The following is a 26,686-nucleotide window of genomic DNA, read 5'->3' on the forward strand; positions in this document are numbered from 1 at the left end:
GTGAAGTGCAATCCCAGATATTTAATTTATTAAACTATTGTCAATATGACATTTAGCATGTCATGATGTACACTACTGTCCACCAAATTATGCAGTGCACTAACAACTGGTTGTTAGTCCAACTATACTAAAACATAATGGACAAGCAAATTACTGCAGATGCTGGAATCTGTCCTGACAACAAAATGTGCTGGAAATTACAATGGTTCAGGCAGCATCAGTGAAGAGAGCGCAAGCTAACATTTCGTGTCAAAATGACTGCATCATAGATGATTTCTAGCACCTTTTTGCTTTCTGTACTAAAACATTGTTGTTGTTGAGGAGTTCATACCTGAAACATGAACTTAACTCTTCACAGATGCTAACCTACTCAGTATTTCCAATAACTATTTTGTTTCAAATCTCCAACATACCATATTATCCTTCTTTAAAAAATCTTCAAAACACAGGCTTGTTGCAGTAACATCCTTGAGTTCTTGGTTACTTGTATAGATGTAGAACAAAATATTAACAAGAATTGATTGTCAGTATCAAACATTTAGTGTAAATGCATGTTTACTTTGGTATATTTACCACATTCTGTCAATGTCTTCATTATGTAGTAATTAATATCAAGGAAATACTTTGTCCTCTTTTGAGATATTCAGAGATCAAAATCTACCTGTCATGTAAAAGTAAGTGAATCAGCCTAATGATGTATTTATACAGAAATGACTGTCACTGTGTAGTGTAGTGTAGTGTAGTGTTAGTATAATAGTGCATCAGATTGGTGATATATCACTATAGTGCACTTGAGACAATGAAGACAGAACTAGAAGGTAAACTACTGCTTACTTAAATCAATAACTCTTAAAGTGAACATTTGGTAACAGAATTGGTGAATGAAATGTGGTAAGGATGTCTTCTTGTACCCACCAGTCAGAGTGTACCCACATCAACAGACACCAGGAATGGCATTTCCATATCACCCGAGCACATGCCAAAGTAATAGAACATAGAACATAGAACATAGAAGAATACAGCGCAGTACAGGCCCTTTGGCCCTCTATATTGTGCCGATCCAAGCCTACCTAACCTACACTAGCCCACTATCCTCCATATGCCCATCCAATGCCCGTTTAAATGCCCATAAAGAGGGAGAGTCTACCACTGCTACTGGCAGGGCATTCCATGAACTCACGACTCGCTGAGTAAAGAATCTACCCCTAACATCTGTCCTATACCTACCACCCCTTAATTTAAAGCTACGCCCCCTCGTAATAGCTGACTCCATACGTGGAAAAAGGTTCTCATGGTCATCCCTTTCTAAACCCCTAATCATCTTGTACACCTCTATCAAGTCACCCCTAAACCTTCTTTTCTCCAATGAAAACAGCTCCAAGTGCCTCAGCCTTTCCTCATACGATCTTCCTACCATACCAGGCAACATCCTGGTAAACCTCATCTGCACCCATTCCAGTGCCTCCACATCCTTCCTATAGTATGGCGACCAAAACTGCACACAATACTCCAGATGCGGCCGCACCAGAGTCTTATACAACTGCAACATGACCTCAGGACTCCGGAACTCAATTCCTCTACCAATAAAAGCCAGTACGCCATATGCCTCCTTCACCGCACTATTTACCTGGGTGGCAACTTTTCAGAGATCTGTGTACATGGACACCAAGATCCCTCTGCTCATCCACACTACCAAGTATCCGACCATTAGCCCAGTACCCCATCTTTTTGTTACTCTTACCAAAGTGAATCACCTCACACTTAGCTACATTGAACTCCATTTGCCACCTTTCTGCCCAGCTCTGCAGCTTATCTATATCCCGCTGTAACCTGACACATCCTTCCTCACTGTCAACAACTCTACTGACTTTCGTATCATCCGCAAACTTGCTCACCCAACCTTCTAGCCCCTCCTCCAGGTCATTTATAAAAATGACAAACAGCAATGGTCCCAAAACAGATCCTTGCGGAACACCGCTAGTAACTGCACTCCAAGATGAACCTTTACCATCAACTACTACCCTCTGTCTCCTTCCAGCCAGCCAATTCCTAATCCAAACCTCCAACTCACCCTCAATGCCAAACCTCCGTATTTTTTGCAGTAGCCTACCATGGGGAACCTTATCAAATGCCTTACTAAAATCCATATACACCACATCTACCGCTTTCCTCTCGTCCACCTCCTTCGTCACCTTCTCAAAGAATTGAATAAGGTTTGTGAGGCACGACCTGTCCTTCACAAAACCATGCTGACTATCCCTGATCACATTATTCCTATCCAGACGTTCATAAATCCTATGCCTTACAATTCTCTATAAGACTTTGCCCAGAACAGAAGTGAGACTCACTGGCCTATAGTTACTAGGGTTATCCCTACTCCCCTTCTTGAACAAGGGAACCACATTTGCTATCCTCCAGTCTTCTGGCACTATTCCTGTAGACAACGAGGACATAAAAATCAAGGCCAATGGCTCTGCAATCTCCTCCCTTGCTTCCCAGAGAATCCTGGGATAAATGCCATCAGGCCCATGCGACTTATCTATTTTCACCCTTTCCAGAATTTTCAACACCTCTTCCCTACATACCTCAAAGCCGTCCATTCTAATGAATTGTGACTCAGTATTCACATCGGCAACAATGTCCTGTTCCTGAGTGAATACTGACGAAAAGTATTCATTCAGTATCTCCCCAATCTCTTCAGCCTCCACACACAACTTCCCACTACAATCCTTGACTGGACCTATTCCTACCCTAGTCATTCTTTTATTCCTGACATACCTATAGAAAGCCTTCGGGTTTTCCCTAATCCTACCAACTAAGGACTTTTCATGTCCCCTCCTTGCTGCTCTTAGCTCTCTCTTCAGAACCTTCCTGGCTACCTTATAACACTCAATCGCCCCAATTGAACCTTCACGCCTCATCTTTACATAGGCCGCCCTCTTCCATTTAACAAGGGATTCCAATTCCAATCCGAATGCTTAAGAATTATTTAGCCTTAACTAACAAGAATATTCTGGGCCTTTCCACAGCAGCGAATAGTTATCAGTACTGACAACAAATCTGTTGAATCCACCTCATGTCACTATAACAGCATTTGACAGCATTTTGAGATATTGGATTATTTGATCCAACATTTACATGTAGTTTGTGTGCATTGTAATCAATTTTCCTGGGACCACACAGGATCATGTGTTTTTTTTTAATGTATTCATTCATGAGATGAAGGCATTGCTGGCTCAGCCAGTATTTATTGCCCATTCGAAAGTCAACCATATTGCTGTGGGTCTGGAGTCACATGTAGGCCATACTGGTAAGGATGGCAGATTTCTTTCTCATAGACATGGAAACAGACCCTTCGGTCCAACTCATTCATGATGACCAGATATCCCAACCCAATCTAGTCCCACCTGCCAGCACCCGGCCCACATCCCTCCAAACCCTTCCTATTTTCTTCTACCCATCCAGATGCCTTTTAAATGTTGCAATTGTACCAGCCTCCATCACTTCCTCTGGCAGCCCATTCCACACACACACCACCCTCTGCATGAAAATGTTGTCCCTTAGGTCCCTTTTATATCTTTCCCCTCTCACCCTAATCCTATGCCCTCTAATTCTGGACTCCCCCACCCCAGGGAAAAGACTTTGTCTATTTATCCTATCCATGACCCTCACGATTTTATAAACCTCTATAAGATCACCCCTCAGACTCTGATGCTCTGGGGAAAACAGCCCCAGTGTATTCAACCACTCCGTATAGCTTAAATCCTCCAACCCTGGCAACATCCTTGCAAATCTTTTCTGAACCCTTTCAAGTTTCACAACATCCTTCCAATAGGAAGGAGAGCAGAATTGCATGCAATATTCCAAAAGTGGCCTAACCAATGTCCTGTACAGCTGCAACATGATCTCCCAACTCCTGTACTCAGTACTCTGACCAATAAAGGAAAGCATACCAAATGCCTTCTTCACTATCCAATCTACCTGTGACTCTACTTTCAAGGAGCTATGAACCTGCATTCTAAGGTCTCTTTGTTCAACAACACTCCATGGGCATTACCATTAAATGTATAATTCCTGCTAAGATTTGGTTTCCCAAAATGCAGCACCTCACTTTATCTAAATTGAACTCCATCTGTCACTCCTCAGCCCATTAGCCCATCTGATCAAGATCCCGTTTTAATCCGAGGTAACCTTCTTCGCTGTCCACTACATCTCCAATTTTGGTATCTTCTGCAAACTTCAAACTCACATCCAAATCATCTAAACAAATGATGAAAAGTAGAGGACCCAGCACCCATCCATGTGGCACTAAACTGGTCACAGGCCTCCAGTCTGAAAAACAATCCTCCACCACCACTCTCTGTCTTCTACCTTTGAGGCAGTTCTGTATCCAAAAGGCTAGTTCTGCCTGTATTCCATGAGATCTAATCTTGCTAACTAATCTCCCATAGGGAACCTGGTCGAACGCCTACTGAAGTCCCTATGGATCACATCCGCTGCTCTGCCCTCCTCAATCCTCTTTGTCACGTCTTCAAAAAACTCAATCAAGTTTGTGAGACACAATTTCCCATGCACAAAGCCATTCTGACTATCACTAATCAGTCCTTGCCTTTCCAAATACATGTGCATCCTGTCCCTCAGGATTCCCTCCAACAACGTGCCCACCACTGACATCAGGCTCACCGGTCTATAGTTCCCTGGGTTGTCCTTATCAGCTTTCTTAAATAGTGGCACATTAGCCAACCTCCAGTCTTCCGGCACCTCACCTGTGACTATCAATGATACAGATATTTCAGCAAGAGGCCCAGCAATCACTTGCCTAGCTTTCCATAGAGTTCTAGGGTACACCTGATCAGGTCGTGGGGATTTATCCACTTTTTTTGCATTTCAAGACATCCAGCACTTCCTCTTCTGTAATCTGGACATTTTTCAAGATGTCACCATCTATTTCCCTACATTCTATATCTTCCATGTCCTTTTCCACAGTTAACACTGATGCAAAATACTCATTTAGTATCTCCCCCATCTCCTGCGGCTCCACACATAGGCTGCCTTGCTGATCTTTGAAGGGCCCTATTCTCTCCCTAGTTACCCTTTTGTCCTTAATGTATTTATAAAAACCCTTTAGACTCTATTTGCCAAAGCTATCTCATGTTCCCTTTTTGCCCTCCTGATTTCCCTCTGAAGTACAAGTATACACCTACTGCCTTTATAGTCTTCAAAGGATTCACTTGATCTATCCTATGTATACCTGACAATGCTTCCTTCTTTTTCTTAACTAAACCCTCAATTTCTTTAGTTACCCAGCATTCTCTATATCTACCAACCCTTCCTTTCATCCTAACAGGAATATACTGTCTCTGGACTCTCGTTATCTCATTTCTGAAGGATTCCCATTTTCCAGCCATCCCTTTACCTGTGAACATCTGTCCCCAATCAGCTTTTGAAAGTTCTTGCCTAATACCATCAAAATTGGCCTTTCTCCAATTTAGAACTTCAACTTTTAGATCTGGTCTGTCTTTTTCCATCACTACTTTAAAACTAATAGAATCATTGTCACAGGCCATGAAGTGCTCCCCCACTGACATCTCAGTCACTTGCCCTGCCTTACTTCCCAAGAGTAGGTCAAGTTTTGCACCTTCTCTAGTAGGTACATCCACATACAGAGTCAGAAAACATGTTTAACAAATTCCTCTCCATTTAAACGCTTAACCCTAAACAGAGTTATCTTTGGAAAGTTGAAATCCTGTACCATAACAACCCAAATTTTCACAGATAACTGAGATCTCCTTACAAATTTGTTTCTCAATTTCCCTCTGAACATTAGGGATTCTATAATACAATCCCAATAAGGTGATCATCCCTTTCTTATTTCTCAGTTCCACCCAAATAACTTCCCTGGATGTATTTCTGGGAATATCCTCCCTCAGTACAGCAATGTTTCTGTAATTGCTATGATATCCCAGTTCCATGTTCCTAACCATGCCCTGAGTTCATCTGCCTTTTCTGTTAGGCCCCTTGCATTGAAATAAGTGGGACAGATGGGGTTTTCCAACAATTGGCAATGGTTTCATGATCATCATCAGACTCTTAATCGCAGATCTGTTTCTCATTGAATTCAAATTTTGCTAAATGGTGGTATTTGAATTTGGGTTCACAGAACATTATCTAGGTCTTTGGATTAATAGTTGAGTGATAATACCACTAGGCCATTGTTTCTGAAATCTAGTCCTACTTCAGATCTGCACAAACTATGGATTAAATTTTCTATCTTCAACTCTTAATCCAGAAGACACCTCCCTATTTATTCCTTTAGTATGGTCGACAGAATTAATGAGCTTTTCCATTATTCATTGAGTTCTGAAGAAGTCACACTGGATTTAAAAAGTTAACTCTGTTTCTTTTTGCATGATGCTGACAGACTTGTAAAATTTCTCTAGCACTTTGTGTTTGTTTTAAAGCCCTTTCCCCTTTCCTTAAAACAAAGAAGGCATGTGGAAAATACATTTGGAAAATAGAAAGTGTATTGTTAGGCCACTTTCCTGGCAGTGCAAACTAAGCACTAGATAGAATGAATGCTGAACCATTCTGATTTAAATCTACATAAAGGCCTCATTTTCCATCTTAGGAACAAACTGTGGGTTAAATCTGAAAATCCAATGCTCTTTCAATGTCACGTAACACCAATATTTCTCACTCCAAATACAGCATGCCTAAGCTTAAAATGGTTGTAAATCAGCAGCAAGTGCCGAGCTCACAACATGTATTTCTTTGGTATGAAAATGTAAGTTCCAACTTAATTAATGGTCATTCATTGACATCAGAGACAGCATATTTAAGAGCCAGAAATCAGGAAAGGTCTTCATTTGTCAAAGTCCATTGTGGCATAATAATATACAAAATGGACATATTTTAAAAATGCAATCAATTGCAACTGAAGACCAGAAGAATAATTTTCATTCCTGCCTCACAATCTGGATGCAATACTGAGATTCTATGTGAACAAATGCTGGATACTCATATTACTGACACAAGGTCATGGCCAGATATGTGGGTAGAGACTTATTCAAGTAAAGAATTTGGTGTAATGATGTTAGATGTCAAGGACACTTGTACTTAGTTAAACCTCAAAATGTTTTTGATTACCATCAGGCCTGTAATTGTTTGGCTCAGATTGCATGGATTTTGGATACTAGAGGAAGGTTAAGGCCCAAAAACGTGTGTCCAAGGGAAAGAGCATAACAAACATTATCTTTGAATTAAATAATACATTTTTAAAAATATGATGATCCCAAACAGAAGGCAGTGAAAAACATCATATGAAAGTAGATGCCAGAAGATATTATGGTAAATGTGAGGATATATCTTTGAGAATAGAAGGCGGGCACATCATGAAATACTATTTAGGATGTCCATTCATGTAGTACAGTAGCTGAAATACATATTTAGCAGGATTATGTCTGTCCAAGTTTAACAGGCCCCATTTGTCTGATCTGAATCTGGCAACAAGTTTTTTTCGCACAAAAATGTCTTCTTAACAAACACAGTCACAGAAATATTCAAAACATTCAAATGTCTCTGGGATGAGGTCCCTTTCAGTCTCTGAAACTTTCTCCAACCTTACAACTCTATGGAGCCTTTGACCCTCCTCCAAATCTGGCCTCTTTCACATTCCCGAGTTTAAATTGTTCTTCCGCTGGCTGACATGCCCTGAACCTCCTCGATCCTGAGCTCTGGAGTGCTCTCTCAGCCGCCATGACTCGGTAAGACTCCCTAAGATGCTGTTTCTTGTTTGACCCCGGATTGGCCACCTCTTTGAATATCTCCAGACATGTCAGATTTTGTTTGTTGCGTCTGTGAAGCGACCTGGGCCGTTTTAATGCATCAGAGGCTCTACATAAATTCAACTTGTTGTTGTAATCTTCTGTTTGGATCTACGGACCATCGCACAGCTACAGAGAGTTAATTGGCTGAAGGGCTTTTGCCTGAAACGTCGATTTTGCTGCTCCTCGGATGCTGCCTGAACTGCTGTGCTCTTCCAACACCACTGATCCAAAAGCTATTTGCAACGGGCAGGTAGAAACATTTCCGCAGCAGTGCCACTGGGGGCAGTCAAACGTCGCTATTCGTGAGAGAGGCAGCTGGTAGTGAAAGGCTCACCCAAATCAGGGACTCAAACACTACTACCTGCCACTATAGGTCCGTGCTGTCAGAGGAACTGCAAGGCATAGAGTGCTCGCGATACACTGCTGAGAAATGGCCAAAACATCTGACACAGGCGAGTGACACCGATTTCCTTACATTTCTGTGACTGTGTGTTTGTTGTAGAAGATTTTTTTTGTGTACGCGGACTTCTGGAAAAGTATGAAACTATTGCAATGAAAGACTGTTTTTATTCCCCCAATGCAGGGGGCCGTTCAAAGTAGCCCAACTCCCTAGCTGTGACTATGGAATATCTACAATCGTTGATCGCACATTCAGTCTATTGCAAGGTGGTTACGATGCGCGAAATATTTGCGTATTATGGCAACGTGTTTGTAAAGTGATAGATCCTCTGTGTCCCACATTCAGTGATGCAAAGAGGTGCTGTTATTTATCACTCCTCAACGTTTGTGCGTCCTTAAACTAAACCTCTCCCGTGACAACCTTTTATCATTTAATCTCACAGTCCCTTATTGTAAACCACTTATCCCTTATAATTACATCAAATTCTTATTTTTAAATCTCGCTATATATTACATGACCAAAGCTGAACCACAGCATTAAGTCCAGTGAATAATGTATGGGCTGGTAAATACTTGTTGCTTAACGTCCCTTCGTTTGCCTTTCCGAATTGATGGACAGTATAAGAACAAGCCAGTTGTATTGCAGGCAGATGACAAACATCACGTGTGTGGGCAATTTGTTTTGCAAACAATGTCGAATGTTTGTTATCAAACTCAAATGAGGTGTTAGCAACACCTGTGTGGAAGGGGCAGTCTGTTTCCTATTTCCCCCGCCCCATGTGCTGCTTCTTCACTGGGGGTTCTGTCCAGATTCACGTCATATGCATACCATCAGTAAATCCTAGAGAGGGAACGAGGCGGTGATAACCACATCTGCTCAGTAAATACTGAAACTGTGAAGAATGCAGCAAAAATGATTTATCTCACTGGCTTTCTGAGATACTGCTGCAGCGGACAGCTCGTTCAGCAGTGTCTACCATAGTCTGACATTGTAGCTAATTGCTCTTGACTCCTGGGTGCTATGTTATCTGAGCAGTATTTGATGCACACAATTTGCCGTTTCCATTCAGAAAATAGCTTTGCAGTTTCTGGCTTGGCCTAAAAATAACAGATCGGGTCAAGGGATAGGTTCTTCACTGTTCATATGTTTCAGTACAGTCAATGTCGAACCGTTGCCCCCACTTGACATCAACGTGATGTTTGAGAGTTTATCGTTGACCCAAGCGGTAGTACTCGATTCTAGATCACTGTTGCATCGTTACAGGAGATTTGTGTTAATGTTGAACCATTTCTTCGCTGGTCGTGCAGACTGTGGAAGGCAAGAATAATTTGAATAACAAAAGGGTTTGAAAGTGCAAAGTCAAGGGGAGTTCGGGAATGGGGCGAGGTTTTATTTTAAACGGACAGAGAGCAAGCCAATGTTTCAAGTCCAGTTGACTCTTCTTCAGAGCTGACTGAGGAAGAGATATCTGGGCTCCAAACATTAGCTTGCTGTCCCCCAATGAATGCTGTCTGACCTGCTGTGATCTCCAGCATTTTTTTTACTTTTCAGTACAGATTCAGGCATCTGTGGTAATTTGCTCCTCTATTTTAAATGGGTCCTGTAGAGATGCCAAAGTGAAGACAGTGACTATGACTTGAAGTTATTCAACTAAATGTTGAGTTCAGAACATGTTCAAGTGCCTTATTGAAAAATGAGATGGCTTTCTTCAAATTTGGGTTAAACTTCATTGGAACAGTGGAGGGAGTTGAGGTCGTCAAAGTAGCATAACAAATTAAAACAGCCCAAATGTGGTTTAGGGCTCCAGTATTTGGTCTCTCCGATGTAGGTGATTACATTGTGAATGGTGGATCCTAGAAGTAAATTGAAAGATGTGCAATGTTTCACCTAGAAGTAGTGTTAGTTTCCGGATGCTGGAAAAGGAGGTGAACAGGCAGGTATTGTTTAGGGAGATGTTTCATGGAAGTGGGGTGGATGTTGGGATGATTTGAAAAGTAGTCTAGGATATTGTAGAGAAAACAGCCTCTTCAGAAAGAGATGATGTATTGGCATGACATGATTGACAAAGGGTTGTCGATTCACAGCTGGGTGAATTGAGGATAAGAACTCTGTGATGGTTCTGGGAGTAGTCCAGGGCAGAAGTTTGGGAAATGGGATGGATGTAGTTTAGGAAAAAAGATCAACCTGAAGTTTGTGTGGAAAATGATACTATTTGAACAGAAGTAAGAGTTGGAGAAATTGGGAGAATGAAATTGAACTCCTACAGGGAAGTGAGTTGATAGGATATATGGTCAAGGTAGCTTTGGGTGCCTGTATATTTGAAGCAAATATTGACATAGCCTTTCTGAGGAAATGAAGATCAAGATTGGAGGTGGGATGTATGAAGGCAAAGGAGTGATGGAAATTGGAAGCAAAGTTACTGAAAATTTCCATTTCAGGTAAAAGCAGGAAACTATCATAATTCATTCAATCATTCCTGGGGGGAAAATAAACAAGTGAAGATGTGATCTTGATTAAGACTGGAACAAATTCTGTCAAATAAAGGGCAGGTGTTGCTATGATCCACAATAGTTTCCAAAGCAACATTTTTATTTTGTGGAACTTAAGTTCTTCAAATTAAAAGTATGTTCAGCCTGATGCAGGGGGATGGCAGTGTTGGGGAAGCAGTTGGCACTCCCTTCAAAGAAGAAATTATGGATCTGCAGCTGTTCCCAGTAAAAAGAAAATGGCTCAGGCCTGAAAACTAGAAAACAGAAGAGGCAGAAATCATTGGAAGAGTTGGATTACCAAGGCCAGAAGAGATTCGATAAAGAAAGGGAATAGTTAAACTAGGAAGATAGACGTGTACTTCCTGTATCAATGTAACCTTTGTTGATTTTGCGATAGTTATAGGAACAGGTTGTACATTGTGGGACATGGGTTAAAGTCTGTAGAGGGGATGGGTGAGATCTCCAGAGGAATTGATGTTTGTTATGATTTGACAAATGATAACTTGATATTCGTGGTGCGTTTATGGTCCAGGAGGCGTCCTCAGAGAGTTAGCATACAACCACTGCAATAGAAAGGTCAGTTCATCTCCTCACAAGGACAATGCTGTTGCTATTTGATATAAAGATCATACCGTGCTTGGCTGAGAATGGATTATAGCAACTTCAGAAGATTAATTCAAGTATGGGGAGTATCAAAATTTGACTGTTGTGAACTACTAGGTGTGACGCTGACAATGAAGCAGGCAAGTGACCAGAGAGATGGGTACAGTCTAGATGGAACATCGATTATGCTAAGGGGACACTCAGTTAAGAAGTAAATGTGAAGGCAACGCAATAGCATAAGAATCAAATGTTGTGCAGAAATTTATTGAAATGGTGGAGGAAAGTGCCTGCCTAGTAGAATGAAGCTGTGCGTTTTGCTGAGGAATGATAACTTTTGGGTTAGATAGTCTAAACCTGACTAGAAGGATGGGACTTAAGAGAAGGGTGAAGGAGAAGGATCCAAAGAAGCATTAGTTTCAGAGTTGTTGAAACTTGTTATCCCTGACACTGGAAAGTAAGAAGCAGCAGCAAGAGCAACAAGTGAGGGAGAAGTTGTGGGCCAACATAACCGTGAAATTGAGTGAATTTCTGAATTATCGATGGGTTCAAAATCTGCAGGTTGAAATTTAAGTTGAAATTCGTCATGAAATAAGTCTCAGTTGAAGACAGTTACTCACATCTAGATAAGCACCTGTGTTGCACTTTAATTATAGATCATAGCATTTAGGATCTGATGACTATTGGGCATTGCATATATCTAGTTCTTGTTTGTTATGTTTTTTCAATTAAACTGGATTTCAGATAAATGTCGTGTAAACCACTGGTGACACACCCTCTAAGCAAACATGCTAATTATGCAATGGTGAGTGAATATACTTAAATTTTCAATATGCTGCTATATTTTATAATTTACCCCCTCTGCTCTCCATGGTTATAGATACTTCTAATCAACCTGTTAAGAGGTGTTATTATACATTTATGGATTAAGAGGAACTTGAACTCAGACCTCCTGGTTCAGATGAAGAGTCTGATCACTGCACTGTGTGAGCCCTATAAGCTGTGATAAAGCTGAGATGATCTCTCAATCCAAATTTCAAACTTGAGCTAATTGTTGTTATTTGGCATAGCTTAAGATCAGCAAAGATTATTGCTGTCTGTATTTGATTGCTTAGGACTAAATTGCAAAAGTATTTCAGTACAATAAATGAAATGAATACAACTTTTATCATTTTACAAAGAGCAATGCACCTAAGTTGCACAGTGGAAAGAATGTCCCTTTAAATTTTTTTTCCGATCTCAAACAAACCCCAAACTATGTTGTGAGGCATGCTGTGACTACTTGTTATTCAGTCTTGGCTGCAGACCGAATGTAGTCTACTAGTGTGCAGGTGCATGGCACAGTCTATTCCAACGTGTGTGCATACACAAACAAATTTAGATCATTTTGTTTTTACTGAAGAGCAGGCTGCCAGAAGGATAAAATCTGTGACTCCAATTCTTCCAACCAGTTTGCTCGCAGCACCTCCGAGTTGATCTTGGCTTGCATTTGTCTTGGCAAGGAGTTTCTAAAAGTTGAAGCTAATTTAACAGATTTAATTTCTCGAGTTCTGTATTAACAACATAATTTTAAACAAGCTGTTGGATCAAGTCTCTCTATTTACCAGTAAAACTGAGACTTTGAACTGAAATTCTACATTTATTACAGTTGTTGGGAATCTGCTTCTCAAAACCATGAAGTATACATTTTTTTCCCCCCATAGAAGATTATGAGTTAACATTTTGAGTCCAGTGACTCTTCATCAGAAAGAAGAACCATATTTTTACCAACATTTTCATTCCAGAACAAATCAAAATGTCCTTTTAGTCATTTTTAAGCAACATGACAGTGCAGTGAATTTTTCATCTTGTAGATGACTCTTAATTTATTCACTGATGCCTTCATTCCAAACAAACATTGAGAAATGTGTTTGCATTAAATGTGAATAAAGGATTTATGGCAACCTCTGCTTTTAAGAGAGTAACATTTGTATTTTCAACTGATATAGTTATATCTTGAATTGCTGCTTGAATGACTATTCATCTTCGTATATTAAAAATTAAAAAATCTGATTTAGGATGGATCCCACAAAATGCATGATTGCATTTCTCCAGGAGGTAAAATTATCTCTTTGACATAGGGCCTGTTCTATACCATCCTTCGGCCTATCGAGTCTGCACTAATGAAAATCTACTCTAAAACTATGCTGGTTCCACTTTTTAGGACTTGTTACAACTATTCAACTGCTCATCCAACTACCTGTAAAGACTGTGGGGTTTCCCACCTCAGCTACCCTCCCATGCAGTGCAGTCCAGATTCTCACCAAACTCTGGGTGAGAAAAACTCCCCTCAAATTCCCTCTAAGCCTCATGCCCTTACCTTAAGATTCGGTTCCCTTGATATTGAACCTTCAACTAAGGCGAACAGTTGCTTTCTATCCAGCCTGTGCATGCCACTTAATACTATACACCTCAATCAGGTCCTCTCTGCTTTAAAGAATACAACACAAGCTTATCAATCTTTCTTCATGGCTAAAATATTCCACTTAGGCAACAGCCTGGTGAATCTCCTCTGCATTCCCTCCAGTGCAATCGCATCTTTACTATAGTGCAATGACCAGAACTGCACTTGATACTCCAGTGTGGCCTAACCAATACCCTATATAGCTCCAACATAACCTCTCTGTTCTTATAATCTGTGCCATGACTAACAAAGGCAAGTGTCCCATATGCATTCTTAACTAATCTATTAATCTGTCCTGCTGCCTTCTAAGCACACTATGATCCCTTGTTTCCTATGAGCTTTCTAGTGTACAGCCATTAATTAAGTGCCTGTTGCTTCCAAAGTTCATCACCTCACACTTTTCGGTGTTAAGTTCTACCTCCAACTAATCTGCCCATCTGACTGATCTGCTATCTCCTCCTGTAACCCAAGATCATCTTCCTCACTTTCAACCACCTGGCCAAACTTTATGCAATCTCCAAACTTACTTACCATCTCTCCTGCCTCCATGTTTTCTATACCATTTGTATGTATCTCATGAGCAATAAAAGATACAACACTGCACCCAGTGGTATGTCACTATACACCGGGCTCCAGTCTCATGAACTATCTTCTACCATCACCCTTTGTTTCCTATTGCTAAGCCAATTTTGGACCCAACTTGCCAAAGTTACCCTGGATCTCATGTGCTTAACTTCTTTATCAGTCTCCATGTGGGACCTTGTAAAAGGATTTGCTGAAATCCAAATCAGCTACAAAAATTATACTGTCCTCATCTACACACCTGGTCATCTCAAAAATGACCCAAAATTTGTTAGGCATGACCGCTCTCTGACAAAGCTATCCTGACTATCGCTGGTCAAACCTTATCTCTCCAAGTGGAGATTAATTGTTTCCTTTGGAATTTTCTCCAATAGTTTCCCTGCCACTGATGTAAGACTCACTGGTCTGCGATTCTCTGGTTTGCCTCTACCCTCCTTCCTGAAAAGTAGGGCTACATTAGCTCTCCTATAGTTCTCATGCAACTCCCCTCTGCCCAGAGAGAAATTAAAAATTTAGGTCACAGTCCCTGTAATGTCATCCTTCTGCAACCTGAGTTACAACTTATCCAGACGGGGATTTGTCTACTTTTAATCTTTCCAAAATCTCCAATATCTCCTCATGCCTGTGTCACATTGTTTAAGAACTTCTCAGTCCCTCTTCGCGAATTCTATGCCTATGTCCTCATTCTCTAAAGTGAAGATTAATATGAAGTTCTCATTTAACTCAATGTTCTCTGGCTCTACACACATTGCCCCCTTGGTCCAAAATAGGCTCTAAACTTTCCCTGGTTATCCTTTTTCCCCTTGGTATGTTTACAGAGTATCTTGGGATTCTCTCTAAGTTTGCCCATCAGTGTTTCTTCTTGCCCCTCTTTGCTCTCCCAACTGCTTTTATAAGTTTCCCTCTGCATTTTCCATGCTCCATTAGGACCTCTGTTGATTTGTTCCCTTTGTGTCTGTTAGGAAGCTTTTTTTTTGCCTCTTTGTCCAGTTCTGAATATTTCTATGCATCAGACCTCTCTGGGTTTGTTTCCCCTACATTTGGATTTGTACTCTCTCCAATTCTACTTTGAATCCCACCCACTGTTCTGCTGTAGATTTATCTAGCTGTTCCCAGTCTACATTAGCGAGATCAAGCCTTATTTTAATAACATCTGCCTTGCCCCTATACAAAGCCCTTTTTTTTTTTGCAGACCACCTTTTCCCTTTTCCATGACAAACAAAAACTATGTAGTGCTGTGGTCACTATCACTAAAATGCTCTCTCCATGCCATCTTGATCATTGTCTGGCTTCATTATCCAGATTTAGGCCCAGCACAGAATGTTGGACCTTCTACATGTTGATATTAAAAAAAACACTCCTGCAAACATTTCAAGAAATCTGCCCTTTCAAAACCCTTTTCACCATGACCGTCCCATTAATATTGGGGAAGTTGAAATCCAATAAAATAATTATCCTATTATTGTTTTTACACGCCTCAGTGAATTGTCTACATATCTGCTCCTCTGTTGCCCACTGATGTCCAGCATGCTACCTTTTTATTCCTAAGCTGTACCACTAAGCCTCATTTGAAGACCCTTCCAAGAGAACATCCTTCCTTAATGTAGTAACTGACCTCTTAAGTAATTTGGAGCGAACCTAGAATTTTCTACTACATGAAAGAGAATTGGTTCTTGATATTTTTCAGCTTTGTGAAGGCAATCTTTCTAGAATTTAATGGGTTATGGTGAAGTTTCATATCCTATGATATTCAGCTTCTGTTCAGGGGGAGTGGGAGCCTGGTTCCTTTTGGCAGTGGCCGTTCTGGGAGTCAGCTGCGATTTGCTGTTTTGGGCCAGATAATCAAGGTAATTAATACAATTACTGGAGAGTGATAGGATGAAACATTTCTTAAACTATTCCACCTATTAAGTTAGTTTTTCACTTCTCATGAGGTCAACTATTGCCTCCAGATTGTTGCTCCAAATAACAATTAATCCTTGGTTAAAATCTTATTGTGCTTCAAGATTTTTTTATTACTTTCTGTGATTGTCCTGCTCTTTAGCCTTTTTGATGTGAAATTGATGCAGAACTCTTGCATAGGAAGTTTGCTGCACTAAATTGTAGCTAGTAATTAAAATGCAGGAACAATTTATTTCAATAATAATTGCATTCGTCCCCTGCATTCTTTCCTCAATCTACTTCTATTTAATTTGTCCAGTTTAAATGTCATTCTTTTAATCTGCATACTAATCAGTAGATCAGTCAAGCTGAAGTAACAGGTTTTGCACAAAGATTGCCAATGCAATAGTTAATCGTTAATATTGTCAAATGTCTCTCCATGCGTGTGGACAATTTTTTTTTAGCTTTTATACTTGTATGGCTAATCTGTAATTCATATTTGAGTATTAGATTGATGCTCAGGTTCGATGAACTTTGCATTCTTGTATGCATTTGCTCTTTTAAGGTTTAGTGTACCAGCATCCAATAATACCTGAGAAGGTTGCAATAATAATGATTTCATAATATAATTTTAACCAGTAATGGTTAAAGCTTGTTATTCAGCTCTGACCTTCATTTGTAAATGATAATCTCACCAGCATTTCTGTTTTATTTTCTAGAAAGTTCTAGTTAGTCTACCCCCTAAATTTGGTTTAATGATTCCTTTTATTTGAATATATTCTTTAAAATTGGATTTATTTTACAATTGGATTGTATTGTCCTCATACTGTCAAAGCCCTTTGGATGGCACATTTGGTCTGAGCTGCTGTTGAGTTGAACGACAAAAATAAATCTTCAGTGTATCTCTGACATGGGAGGTACTTCGCTAGACTATTTATAGACACTGGTCGATGAATTGTTGAGTGATTTTATAAACTGCCTTTCAGTTCTGCTTATGATCTGTCACTAATTCAAAAGCTATTTGTAAAATATCTTTTTGCTTGGATTGTTAGATGGCTAAGCCAAAAAGACTGATCAACAATGTCAGTGTCACTGTAGAAATTCTTTCTGCTTTTTGGTATTTGCAGATGACGGTTTGTGCCCTTGTATTGTCAATCTCAGAAAATCAGTTCTAACAAAATCAAGACTATATCCTGCAGTTGGTGAATGACCAAGTTCAATCAGCTACCTAAGGTTTCCAGATATAGCATAGTGAGCTATCATCATTTTTCTAATTGCGATGGAAATCACACTGTAGGGAAATTGTTCTGTAATACATGCAACTTTTTAATTGGTGTAATGTATCTCTAGGGTTTTGCTTTGCTCACCACTAATAATTTTCATTAGCATTACTCACTATGCCAGTTGTTCAGTATAATGTACTTTGTTGTAGTATCATTTTTCAATCTGCAAAATGAGAAACGGAAACCTTTCATTATGTAATAGTTATATATGGAAACCAGTGCTCCCTTTTGTGGCTCCGACTGATTCCCACTTTATCAGCATTGGTTTTGCAATTAATATCCATTGATTGTCAACAGGAAACAGGCAAACCATTTGTTTTGCTTCAGCAAAGAAAAATTTACCAGTAACCCTGAATATAACCCGTTTCTCCACATGGAGGTGGGATGTGCAGTCTCCACAGTAATTCTCTCCCTGACAAACTATGACCACCTTTGGGCAGGCACCATAGAATCCCTACAGTATGGAAGCAGGCCATTCAGCCCATGAGTCCACACTGACCTTCTAAAGAGCATCCTACCCAGACCCACCTCCTACCCTATCACCCTGCACTTCCTATGGCTAATCCACCTAGGCTGCACATCCCTGGATACTCTGAGCAATTTAGCATGGCCAATTCATCTAACCTGCGCATCTTTGGACTGTGGGAGGAAACTGGAGCATCTGGAGGAACTCCATACAGACATGGGGAGAATGTGTAAACCACACACACACACACACACACACACACACACACACACACACACACACACACACACACACACAGAGTCACTGAGTCCAGTGCCATCCCAAATCAGTTTATTTCTCACAGGGTGAAGGAACATCGGGAGTGCACATGTGAATTTCTACTATTCATGTTCACCCTCAAAAGAAGCAACTTAATATGTGTTAAAATCAATACTCAGCCCACCAGTTTGAGTGGGAAATGGTATAGGGAATGGGACAAGTAACTTCCACAATATGAGAGGAAACACTTCCTTTCTCTTGAATAATGTACTTTATGTTGCATTGTTATGCAAAGAAATAATGGGACCAGTTAGACTGCTCTTGCAGAGGACTTGCACCGACCTAATGGTCTGAATGGCCTCCTGCGATATTGGAAAAATTGTGGATGGATTGGAATGCTGCCAAGTGTGAAAGAATCTGATTGGATGAAAAGAAAGTCCTTTCTCATATGGATTACATTTGGTAAACTATTCAGCCCGTTTAAGCATCTGTAGGGCGGCACGGTGGCACAGTGGTTAGCACTGCTGCCTCACAGCGCCAGAGACCTGGGTTCAATTCCAGCCTCAGGCGACTGACTGTGTGGAGTTTGCACGTTCTCCCCGTGTCTGCGTGGGTTTCCTCCGGGTGCTCCGGTTTCCTCCCACACTCCAAAGATGTGCAGGTCAGGTGAATTGGCCATGCTAAATTGCCTGTAGTGTTAGGTAAGGGGTATGGGTGGGTTACGCTTCAGCGGGGCGGTGTGGACTTGTTGGGCCGAAGGGCCTGTTTCCACACTGTAAGTAATCTAATCTAATCTAATCTAAATTGCACATATTAGTTTTGTGGCGCAAATGATAGCTCTACCTCCTGAGCCAGAAACTATAGGTGCAAGTTTCCACTCCAGGGCTACATGGCTGTGGAAGGTGCATTCATGATGTGATCAAACAGGTTGAATATCAGTCTATAGATCCTCCCCCAGCACCTACAGCAGGTTGAATATCAATCTGCAGAGCCTCCACATTTACCTACAGCAGGTGAAGAAAGCCTCTTTGTGACCTTAGAAATTAACTCTCAGCTCTGGATGTTCCAGAGAGTTATTCAAGAGTCGTGACCATTGGTAGTCAAGGCAGGATATGATACAGGAGGATGAAGAGAGGTTTTTAGGGTGACTAGGTACTGGAAATAAATTGGGCGAAATTCAGGAAGATCAAAGGATGAAAACTTGTGGTCAGTTGTTTCCAAACCCCTGATAGTAGCAAGGTACAGGGTGGGGGTGGGGCAGGAGGAAGAAAACATAATTGTGGAGATTAAGGTAGCACAATGTTGGAACTCTGTTGGAAAGGGGAGAGTAGGAACCATTACAATATTCGATTTCCTTCTCTATCAAGTGAATTTGAAGGATGGGAAGAATTAAAATTTTTAATGAGATTTGTTTAGCATGATCTGCAGTATTGTGAAGAATGCTACTATACAATCATTCTGTTAACAAAAAGGTGCATATTAGTCTTTACTTGTGAAATCCCAAAATCTGAGCTTACAGAGCCGGAGATGTGGAATTGCTCTTTGAGAAGCTGAGGCCTTTAACCTTGAGGGTCACACACAGTTAAAACTGAAACAGGATGTGGACATGTAGTAACCCCTTCAATTCCACATGGTGACAAAACTGAATTTAATACAAATATATTTTTCAATCTTTTATCACCAAACTTTATTTCTCTGCATAGTACGTTATATAACTTTGAACCAAGGTCTTGGTTATTCTACAATTATTACAAAGAATCAACATTTGTAAAAAGCTAGTTTAACATTACTGAATATTTAACAAAAATATTCTTTCTTGGTTTTCATTGGCCCATACAATAAAGGAAGTTTATATCACAGTATTTATTTGATCCAAGGCTTGGATGTTGCTGGCTACAGCATCCTTTTATTGCCCATTCAGAATTTCCTTTGAGAACGTGGTGGTGAGCTGCTCCAGTCCATGAGGGGATTGGTACTCCCACTGTACTGTTAGAAAGGGACTTTAATCCAGTAACAGTAAAGGAAAACACTCGGAATTCCAAGTCAGGATACTGCCTGACTTGGAGAGGAACTTGCAAGTGGAAGTGTCCCCAAGCATCTGCTCCTCTTGTTCTTCTAGGTGGCTGAGATCACGCATTTGGAAGATGCTGCTGAAAGAACCTTGGTGAATTGCTGCAGGATATCTTGCATATGGTGTAGACAGCTGCTGTTATGGATCAGTAATGGATGGGGTGCCAATCAAGGGGACTGCTTTGTCCTGCATGGTGTTAAGCAACTTATGTTGTAGTCCCTGCTGCATTCATTCAGAAAAATGGAGAATATTTCATCATACTCCTGACTTGTACCTTGAAGATGGTGAACAGACTTTTGGGGAGTTGGGAGATGCATTTTGACTTATGAATTCCTAACCTCTGATCCCCTCTTCTGGCCACAGGATTTATATGTTGATAATGGGGGATTCAGTGATGGTAATCCCATTGAATGTCAATCTGAGATGAGTAAATTCTCTTTGTTTGGAGATAGTCATCGCCTGGCACTTTGGTGGCACAAAATATTACTTGCTAATTATCAGCCAAAGCTTGAAGCTTTTCATGTCCTGCTGTGCATGAATGTGGCAGGTCTGTAGAGGTCAAATCTGATCAGTTGGTTTTGAGATTGCTTAGCTCTGTCAGTCACATGTTGCTTCTACTTTTTGGCATGCAGATCTGTGCTCAGAAATATATGGGGCGGAGGCTAAATTAACCCCATCACATTTCAATCACATGGGTGGCCAGTTAGATAACAGTATTAGATAACAGATGAGGAAGAGGCAGAATCTAAGCGGAGCTGCTCTTCCAACCACTCGTTTATTTTGCTGTGCTTGTGGTTAGTAATAAAAATGGGAATGTAATAGCCTGTGATTGAAGGAACAGTGAAAGTAAATGAGTCCGGGCCATTTGCAGAGAAATTGCGGATGTCAAGTTGGGAATGTTGAGGCCATTGTTGTGCAGTATGGGTTGCTTCTGTCAAGGAGGTGAGTGAAGGAGGATAAAAAAGTAAGAGAACAGTTTTGAACCTGTCACCAAAATACTAAGCTAACTGAGAGCCTCAATCACTGTGATATTGAAACTACCTGCAAATGAATCTCGAACTTAAGGCTTCATAAGTTCAGGAGCCCTTTGTGCGTGTGTATTGGGGAATGGAATGGATGCTACTGTAATGAATGTTGTACTAAGTATTATGTTATCTGCGAAGCAGTAAAAAAGGTAATAACTGCTTGGTTAATTTTGTCCAGTTTTGAATATCTACGATGGAAACACTAATAGCTGTGACCATACCAATTTGAAAGGCATGGTTAGACAATAGCTTTTTCTGTATGGAAAACCTTATCCAGCTTATGCACCTTGAATTGCACCAATTTTAATATTGTGCATTCTATGACATAACAAAGAAAATTACAGCACAGGGAAACAGGCCCTTTGGACCTCCAAGCCTGCTCTGATCCAGAACCTCTATCTAAACCTGCCACCTATTTTCTAAGGATCTGTATCCCTTTGTTCCCTGCCCATTCATGTATTTGTCTAGATACATCTTAAATGATGCTATCATTCCCGCCTCTACCACCTCCATTGGCAATGTGTTCCAGGCACCCACCACCCTCTGAGTAAAGAACTTCCCACGCATATCTCCCCTAAATCTTTCCCCTCTCGCTTTGAACTCATGACCTCAATTGGTGTAATTGAGTTCTGCACTCTGGGGGGAAAAAGCTTCTTGCTATCCATCTTGTCTATACCTCTCATGATTTTGTAGACCTCAATCAGGCCCCCCCTCAACCTCCATCTTCCAAATAAAAATAATCCTAATCTATTCAAGCTCTCTTCATAGCTAGCGCCCTCCATATCAGGCAACGTCCTGGTGAACCTCCTCTGCACCCTCTCCAAAGCATCTACGTCCTTTTGGTAATGTGGCGACTAGGACTGTACGCAGTATTTCAAATGTGGCCGAACCAACGAAAGCATGCCCATATGCCACCTTGACCACTCTACTGACCTGCGTTGCCACCTTCAGAGAACAATGGACCTGAACATACAGATCTCTCTGTATGTCAATTTTCCCCAGGACTTTTCCATTTACTGTATCGTTCGCTTTTGAATTGGATCTTCCAAAATGCATCATCTCGCATTTACCCAGACTGAACTCCATCTGCCATTTCTCTGCCCACCTCTCCAATCTATCTATATTCTGCTGTATTCTCTGACAGTCCCTTTCACTATCTGCTACTCCACCAATCTTAGTGTCATCTGCAAACTTGCTAATCAGGCAACCAATACCACCTTCTAAATCATTTATATATGTCACAAACAACAGTGGTCCCAGCACGGATCCCTTTGGAACACAACTGTCACAGATCTCCATTTTGAGAAACTCCCTTCCACTACTACTCTGTCTCCTGTTGCCCAGTCAGTTCTCTATCCATCTAGCTAGAACACCGTGGAACCCATGTGACTTCACCTTCTCCGTCAGCCTACCAATGGGAACCTTATCAAATACCTTACTAAAGTCCATGTATATGTCATCTACAGCCCTTCCCCCATCAATCAACTTTGTCATCTCCACAAAGAATTCTATTAGTTTTGTAAGACATGGCCTTCCTTGCAGAAACCATGCTGCCCATTACTGATAAGCCCATTTTCTTCCAAAAGGGAAAATATCTTATCCCTCAGTATCTCTCCAACAGCTTCCCTACCACTGAGCTGCAATAGCTCCTGTATTTGCATGGTCATTGTAACTTGCACAGAAGCAGAATTAGAAGAATTCATAATGTCCTCAATAAATCACGACCCTTTCATTAAACAAAATCACATGAATGGTTTGCTTGTGTATTGTGGTTTAGTTTAACGAAAGTGTGGTAATTTATTGAGGATATTATGAATTCTTCTAATTCTGCTTCTGTGTAGGTTCAATGACAATGCAAATACTGGAGCTATTGCAGCTCAGTGGTAGGGAAGCTGTTGGAGAAGATACTGAGGGATAAGATCTTTTTGTGTCTACAAGGCTGCATCACAGAGATTCTAAAATCAAAAAATAGCTCTCCAGAAAATGTCATTATTTTGGCTTTAAATGCAGGTAGACATGTGCTGTAGCTTTTACTAGGTTGGCACCTCATTTGTAGGTATGCTTGGTGCTACTCCTCTTGTACTACTTGTTTGAACCAGATTTGATCCACCAGCTTGATGATAAGGGTAGAGTGGGAAAATAAGCTGGACCATGAAATTAGACATCTGTGATTGAATACAACACTGCTGCTATTAATGGCCCACTGTCCCTCCATGGATGCCCAGTTCAGAGTTGCTAGGTGTGTTTGAAATCTGTCCAATCTAACATAATGTCACACATGTATTGGGGGGATATCCTTTAATGGGAAAACTGCCCTCATCTCCATAAGGATTTGTGCAGTGGTCCCTGCTACCACCTTTGTCATGTACCGATATGACTGCGACAGGTAGGTGCATCAATTGGTTCAATAAAATACCTACTAGAAATGTCGTTATGATAGTCCTGCTAATTCCCTTCAAATGTGTGAAATGGTTCCATCACATTTTATTCAATTTACAGAACAACACATAAACCTGGTTTTTCTAATACAGTAAATCTCTTGGATTAGAAGTAGCAAACTCACTCTATGCCATTACTTCAGCATGGCAATTCTGTTCCCTTTTGCACTGAGGAAAAAAAAGTGTTGAAAGTTTCCTCTTTTGTTAAACTGAGCAACACATAAGCATTGCTGAACAGCTTACTTAATGAGGCCAATTGGGAATTACTTCATTATTACCTGATAGGCACACATGTTGAATACATTTATTATAATGTTAACTCTTATTGCAGAAAGCTCATTGTTTTGGAAAATAACCAGGAGCTTGTGGGAAGAAAAAGAGGTGTGAAAGCAGCACTGGCACTGACTCATGCTTTAACAACAGTTTGCTTTCACAGAGCTAGAGATTCGTGTCTAGAATGTCATACAAATATACAAATTAATTAAAAAGCAGCATCACTATCTGTGGATTCTATTTAATCTTTGGATGCTATATATATGGTCTGCTACTTGGAGAAAGACAATAGGAGTAGTCCTCTTTCACTTATAATGCTTTTTGGAACAGGAAAAGATCACTCCAGCCAACAAGCCCTCCTTTTGTTTCTGATTGACTGACTACAGCCAAGATTAGAGCACTACTGGAAAAGCAAAGCAGGTCAGGCAGCATCCGAGGAGCAGAAAAATCCTGATGAAGAGCCTTTGCCCGAAACGTCGATTTTCCTGCTCCTTGGATGTTGCCTGACCTGCTGTGCTTTTCCAGCAGTACTCTAATCTTGACTCTAATCTGCAGTACCCACTTTCGCCTGACTGACTACAGCAACAAGTTTTCATACTATATATCGCATGTTCAGATGTCCCTTGAACTCATGTAAGCTATTGACTTGAATTACTTTGATTGAATATTTATTTTAGAACTTAAGTACACTTTGGGTGAAGACATTCCACTTGAATTCCCTCCCACGCCTATTTTAATATTTAGACTTTTTGATTCTTCCCAGAATCTGCTGTTTGTTAATTCCCTTCCCAAACTTTAATTTTGGTTCTTCTTCAAACTCTTATTTCCAGGATAAACAAAACCAGTGTCCTTAAGCTGTCCTTACCATTTTTTAAAATACTAGGCACCATTGGTTTTGCTACCCTCAGAGGGCAATAGTATTATTTCTGTTAAAATTGCACATAGTATATCTCCTGTCTAACCAATATCTTAAACAGTAATTTAATTTAATTCGGCTTTTCCAGTTTTTACTGCAACCGAGTACTGATGGACTGCTTCAGGGACTTATCTGCTATAAACTTTAATTGTCTTTCTTTTGTGACCAGCACCCAGTCATGCTGTTCCATTTAACACATGGCCTTTTTGGATTTTTTTCCAATAATGATTGTTTTATACTTGGCGCTCTACTGGCTTACTTCCAGTCTTGGAGCATACACTTTAAGTGACAGTATCACAGGTTTCTTTTGTTTCAAATGCAGTCTGGTATCTGCTTCCACTTTATTTTCTGTTTGCTATGGAGCTTCAGACCATTATCTGGCTGAAAGAAAACAACTCCTCAACTTTTATTTAATTCTCTCAGGCCTCCATAATCCCCCTGGCCCTCCCCCTTATCCCTGATGTTTGGGATAAGCATGCCTTATGGTAAATAATCCCAAGTATCCACCCTTGGGACAATGACAAACCTAGCACTTGGCCTGCTCAAGCAATATTTCACTATATTTAGTATTCTGATTAAAATTACCAGGATTACAGCTCTTACTCAATCAGTTACCCACTATTTACTCATTCTAGAGGTCAGCTGGGGTTGTCTCATCTGCCAATATTGTCTCTCCATGATGCCCAGGTCAGGTCAGATTGATCAGGTCAATCTTATGACAGCAGTTCTAATTTGACTGTTGGCACAATTTTTGTTGCTGAGTTCCTATATTCCTCCTGAACTTTTGTAGTCAAGCACCATTCAAGATCTTTCTCGACAACAGACAGCTATTTTCTGTTTGTTCTCCATCTTTATTTCCTGCCCTAAACTTTCTACCAGTTATTTTAAATTGATGCCTTCTGGTTCTTGATGTTTTAATGAATGGACGTGCAAGTAGCAGTCCCTTCCCATTGCCATAAAGAAAGAATCTAACCACCTCCCCATGGCGTCATCATCATTAAATCCTCTCCCATCTTCATCCTAGGCGTGTCCCAACAGGACTAGACACTATATTTCCTTACTGTGAATGATGTGCTGGAACACAAACAGGTGCTTAGCTCATTGTAAGTAAGTACTTCATTAGGAAGTTTTTTTTTCTATCCTTGGTAAGTTTTGCCAGTGGTGGTTTGCAATTGCCTTCCATTCACCAGGAGCAGGGTGAGGAGGCAGGTCCCAAGTTTATCTCAGACAGAACAAGAATCAAACCTACACTTTTAGCATTAATCTGAACAGAACTTCCATCATCTGGCCAACTGATCTAACTAGAGCCCATATGTATGAATACTTTTGTTATATGAACAGTTCAAAAGTAGTATATTCCCTCACAGTGCATCACTGACCTTGTGATATTGCAAATATTTTCTACCAACTACAGGAGTGTATCAGAATACTGTCCAGCTGGCTGGATGAGCACAGCTCCAACAGCACTCAAAACGATTGACACGATCCAGGAAAAAGCAATCCACTTGATTGAAACTCCATCCACCACTGGAGTACATTGGCATTGCTGATATTTTCCACCAAATAAAATTAAAGTTTCCTTGACAGTACTTCCCAAACCCCAGCCACCTTGAACAAAGGAAGCAGAATGCTTTGTAATTTCCGCTCCAAGTTGCAAACTATCCTAACTTAGAAAGATGTCAACAATTCCTTCATTATAACTGGAGCTTGTTTGGATTGTGGGTGGCCCTTTTCA

The 26,686-nt window shown here is 40.5% G+C and overlaps 1 protein-coding gene across 3 annotated transcripts in view; it reads left to right on the top strand.

The window, feature by feature from the left end:
* Positions 1–8,066: 8,066 nt before the first annotated feature.
* Positions 8,067–26,686, top strand: part of pitpnm3 (PITPNM family member 3) — a 668,094-nt gene continuing 649,474 nt past the window's right edge. The window contains exon 1 of one of the 3 annotated variants that reach the window (XM_072589641.1): positions 8,067–8,278. In XM_072589641.1, coding sequence (XP_072445742.1) covers positions 8,257–8,278 — 22 coding nt within the window. In that variant the 5' untranslated portion in view covers positions 8,067–8,256. The remainder of the gene's footprint in view (positions 8,279–26,686) is intronic. The other 2 variants (XM_072589638.1, XM_072589639.1) reach the window with 2 other exon arrangements.

This window comes from Chiloscyllium punctatum, chromosome 19 (genome assembly GCF_047496795.1).
Source record: "Chiloscyllium punctatum isolate Juve2018m chromosome 19, sChiPun1.3, whole genome shotgun sequence".
Classification (NCBI taxonomy): Eukaryota; Metazoa; Chordata; class Chondrichthyes; order Orectolobiformes; family Hemiscylliidae; genus Chiloscyllium; species Chiloscyllium punctatum.